The sequence below is a fragment of the Marmota marmota genome, unplaced genomic scaffold, assembly GCF_001458135.2.
Source record: "Marmota marmota marmota unplaced genomic scaffold, marMar, whole genome shotgun sequence".
Classification (NCBI taxonomy): domain Eukaryota; kingdom Metazoa; phylum Chordata; class Mammalia; order Rodentia; family Sciuridae; genus Marmota; species Marmota marmota.
The window spans coordinates 6085014-6088026 of NW_026000108.1; the positions used below are offsets into that span (position 1 = coordinate 6085014).

General features: G+C 45.1%; 1 protein-coding gene and 1 long non-coding RNA gene across 3 annotated transcripts in view; one reads left to right on the top strand and one right to left on the bottom strand.

The window, feature by feature from the left end:
• Positions 1 to 279, bottom strand: part of LOC107139128 — a 2023-nt gene extending 1744 nt beyond the window's left edge. The window contains exon 1 of one of the 2 annotated variants that reach the window (XR_007341012.1): positions 182 to 279. This is a non-coding gene — a long non-coding RNA (uncharacterized LOC107139128). The other variant, XR_001503115.2, reaches the window with a different exon arrangement.
• Positions 250 to 3013, top strand: part of Tmem128 (transmembrane protein 128) — a 14484-nt gene continuing 11720 nt past the window's right edge. The window contains exons 1-2 of the mRNA XM_015481953.2: positions 250 to 401; positions 1760 to 1901. Of these exons, the coding sequence (XP_015337439.1) occupies positions 305 to 401; positions 1760 to 1901 (239 nt within the window). The 5' untranslated portion in view covers positions 250 to 304. The remainder of the gene's footprint in view (positions 402 to 1759; positions 1902 to 3013) is intronic.

Genomic DNA, 3013 nt, shown 5'->3' on the forward strand with positions numbered 1-3013 from the left:
GGGAAGGTGCCACATCTGCCTCGCGTACCCGCGGCAGCGATAAGCTTGGTCCTTCGGGGTTTCCGTTGATCCACGCAAACCCGGGAAACTATTCGTTTAGACACCAGAAAAGAGCAGTACTGATTTAAAATTCAAACCACGCCGGCGGATTTGGGCGCAGACGCGAGAACGCCAACTTCACCTTAGCCTCCAACCAGCGAAAACTGCAACAGCACAACCTCCACGCCTGACTTCGGGAAACCTCGCCACCCGCGTGAGCGCCGGAAGTGCTTCGACGTCACTTCCGCCGCGTTCGGGCGCCAACATGGACGTCGCGCAGGCCCGCGAGCAGCTGCGGCGGCGTTACCTGGTACCGCGGGACGCCGAGACCCGGCTGGACTGCGAAGGCGACGCGGCGGGGGGTGAGCTCCGCGCCCTACCTCACTCGTGCTCGCGGAGTTAGAGTCGTGGACGCTCCGCGGCTTCCGGTCCCCGCGCGTCCTCCCCTCACAGCGCGGCAGGATGCCCTAGAACCCTTTCCGGAAATACCCGTTAAAATTAAAATCACCCTCAGGTTCCGTCTTAGTCTTAGGAATTCACCAGGGAATCGTCCTGATCCGGTACACAGGGCCGCGTGTGCTAGCGGTTCCCCTCGTGGCTGCTCGTCGCAGGCGGCGGAGGGAATGTCCTCGGTGGCCCGTGGCCGTAGCATCGGTACCCGGTGGATGACATGCCAGGGGAAGCGCCGGTGTGCCACCAGTTGGTACAAAACGGGCCACCTGTGGCGCCTGTGAGGACGCGGAGGAGTGCAGTAGGAGGAGTGCGTGGTGGTGGTGTGGCCAGGCCGGGGGTGAGGGTGGGAGGCCGGGTGGTGTGGACCTGGTCATCCTCTGTATTGTAGAGCTGCCAGCTCGTTAGCTTTTGGAAACGAGCGCAGACCCCATCGTGCCCAGGCATGACTGAAGAGTTTTGAGGGTCTGTATTCATGACCAGTCCCCCTGCCCAGGACTGCCCGCAGTCTCACCCACAGCGGCCTCACGAGAACTTGATGTCACGAGAGCTTGGTGTTAGAGTCACCCTTGGGTTTGGTTCCAAGATGGGAGAAGTCGCTTGTCTTTCACCTGTTGGGACAGTGATGTGCTGGGACTAGAGCTCTTGTGTAATCTTTTTCATGGTTGAGCTGCCTCAAAAGGTGGTGGTGGTTTAAAATACAACGCTTTTCCTTATAAACAGTTGTCTTGAAAAATCAGAAGTCCATTTTGTACGTGACATTTACATTTGGCATTTTTCCTAATTAATGGGGCTGATACTTTTCTAGAGGAAATGGGAACACAGTGTTAAAATTCCTATGCTGGGTGGCATTGTTATATCTGAGAGAGTGTTAATGAGAGTGTTAATTTGATTTTGAAATTCATTTATACAAAATAACTGGCTATTTTGAACACATAGTAACCTATTAATTATTTTTGCAAACACAAATATGTCTTGAGTTTACAGAAGGATTCAGTGCTGTCATTGGACTGATTATGGTTATTAGAAGGCTCTAGGAAATGATTTATTTCGTTTACAATAGTCACCTTTTCCTCATAAAAACTATAGTACTTATGGGGTGGAGCTGTGGCTCAGTGGTAGAGCGCTCGCCTAGCATGTGTGAAGCGCTGGGTTGGATCCTCAGCACCACATAAAAATAAATAAATAAAGATATTGTGTCCAACTGCAATTCAAAAAAAAAAAAAAAAACACTATAGTAACTTAAATTTGGAATCTCCCTTATTTGTAGGATCTTCTACAACTGTTGAGAAAAAGGAGAAACCTCTTCCAAGACTTAATATTCATTCTGGATTCTGGATTTTGGCATCCATTGTTGTGACCTATTATGTTGATTTCTTTAAAACCCTTAAAGAAAACTTTCACACTAGTAGGTAAGAAAACTTTTTATCACTTCACAAGTTAAACATCTGTCTTAGTCAACTTTTTATTCCTGTGACTAAAAGACCTGGGAAGAACAACTTAAAGAATGAAAAAAGTTTTTTTTGGCTCATGGTTTCAAAGGTTCAGTCCATGGTTGACTGACTCCTTAGCTCTGGGCTGAGGTGAGGCAGAACATCATGGTGGAAGGTTGTGGCAGAGGAAAGCTGTCAGCTCAGGGCAGCCAGGAAGTAGAGATTGAGTTCAGCTCACCATAGACAAAATATAAACCCCAGTGACCTTCCAGCCACTCTCTACCTTCCTACAGTTCCTGCCCAGTTAAGCCACATTAGTAAGTTAATCTACTGATTAGGTTCCAGCTCTCATAATCTATGATCATTTCACCTCCGAAAATTCTTGCATTGTGTCATTGGGGGATACCTCATTTCTAAACCATAACAACATTCTTTTCTAAATTTTCCTGTTTCGTTTTGGCAGTTGAATTCATACATTTAATAAGCTCTTAGTCTCTATTGAGCATCATGTTGGAAGTGCTAATGATACAAAGAAGAATAAGAGATGTTGGTCAAAGGGTACAAATTTTCTTTTTTTTTTTTTCCAAGTATAAATGGTGTTATTTTCCAAGGGTATTAAAAGCATGCTCCATTAGCATACGACTTTTTCTCATTTTTGTAACAGATGCAGTTCTGTTTACTCATGTAAAGGGTCAGAACCTGCATAAATATATTAGAAATGTACTACTTTATAAATGTATTCCAAGGAATTTATCATTTCCTTTATCTTTGCAGGGACAAAAGGGAAAAAGAGGTGGGGGTATGGTTGCAGTATTTAAGGAAGAGCTGAATACAATAATGAATCTTCATGGTGCCAAGAACTCCATAATGAATAACCAGGCTCTCATCTATTTTATAATTCATGTTAGATCAAGCAGTTAATTCCTTGTATGGTTACCAATAACTCAAACCATATACTCTTCAAAATACAAAGATCAATAGGTACTTCCTAAATAGAACACCAAACACTAAAAGGAATCCTTCCTTCCAATGTTTTTTGACATCACAAGATTTTGCCAGAGTGGAAGTCTAATAACATTTAAATAAGCAAT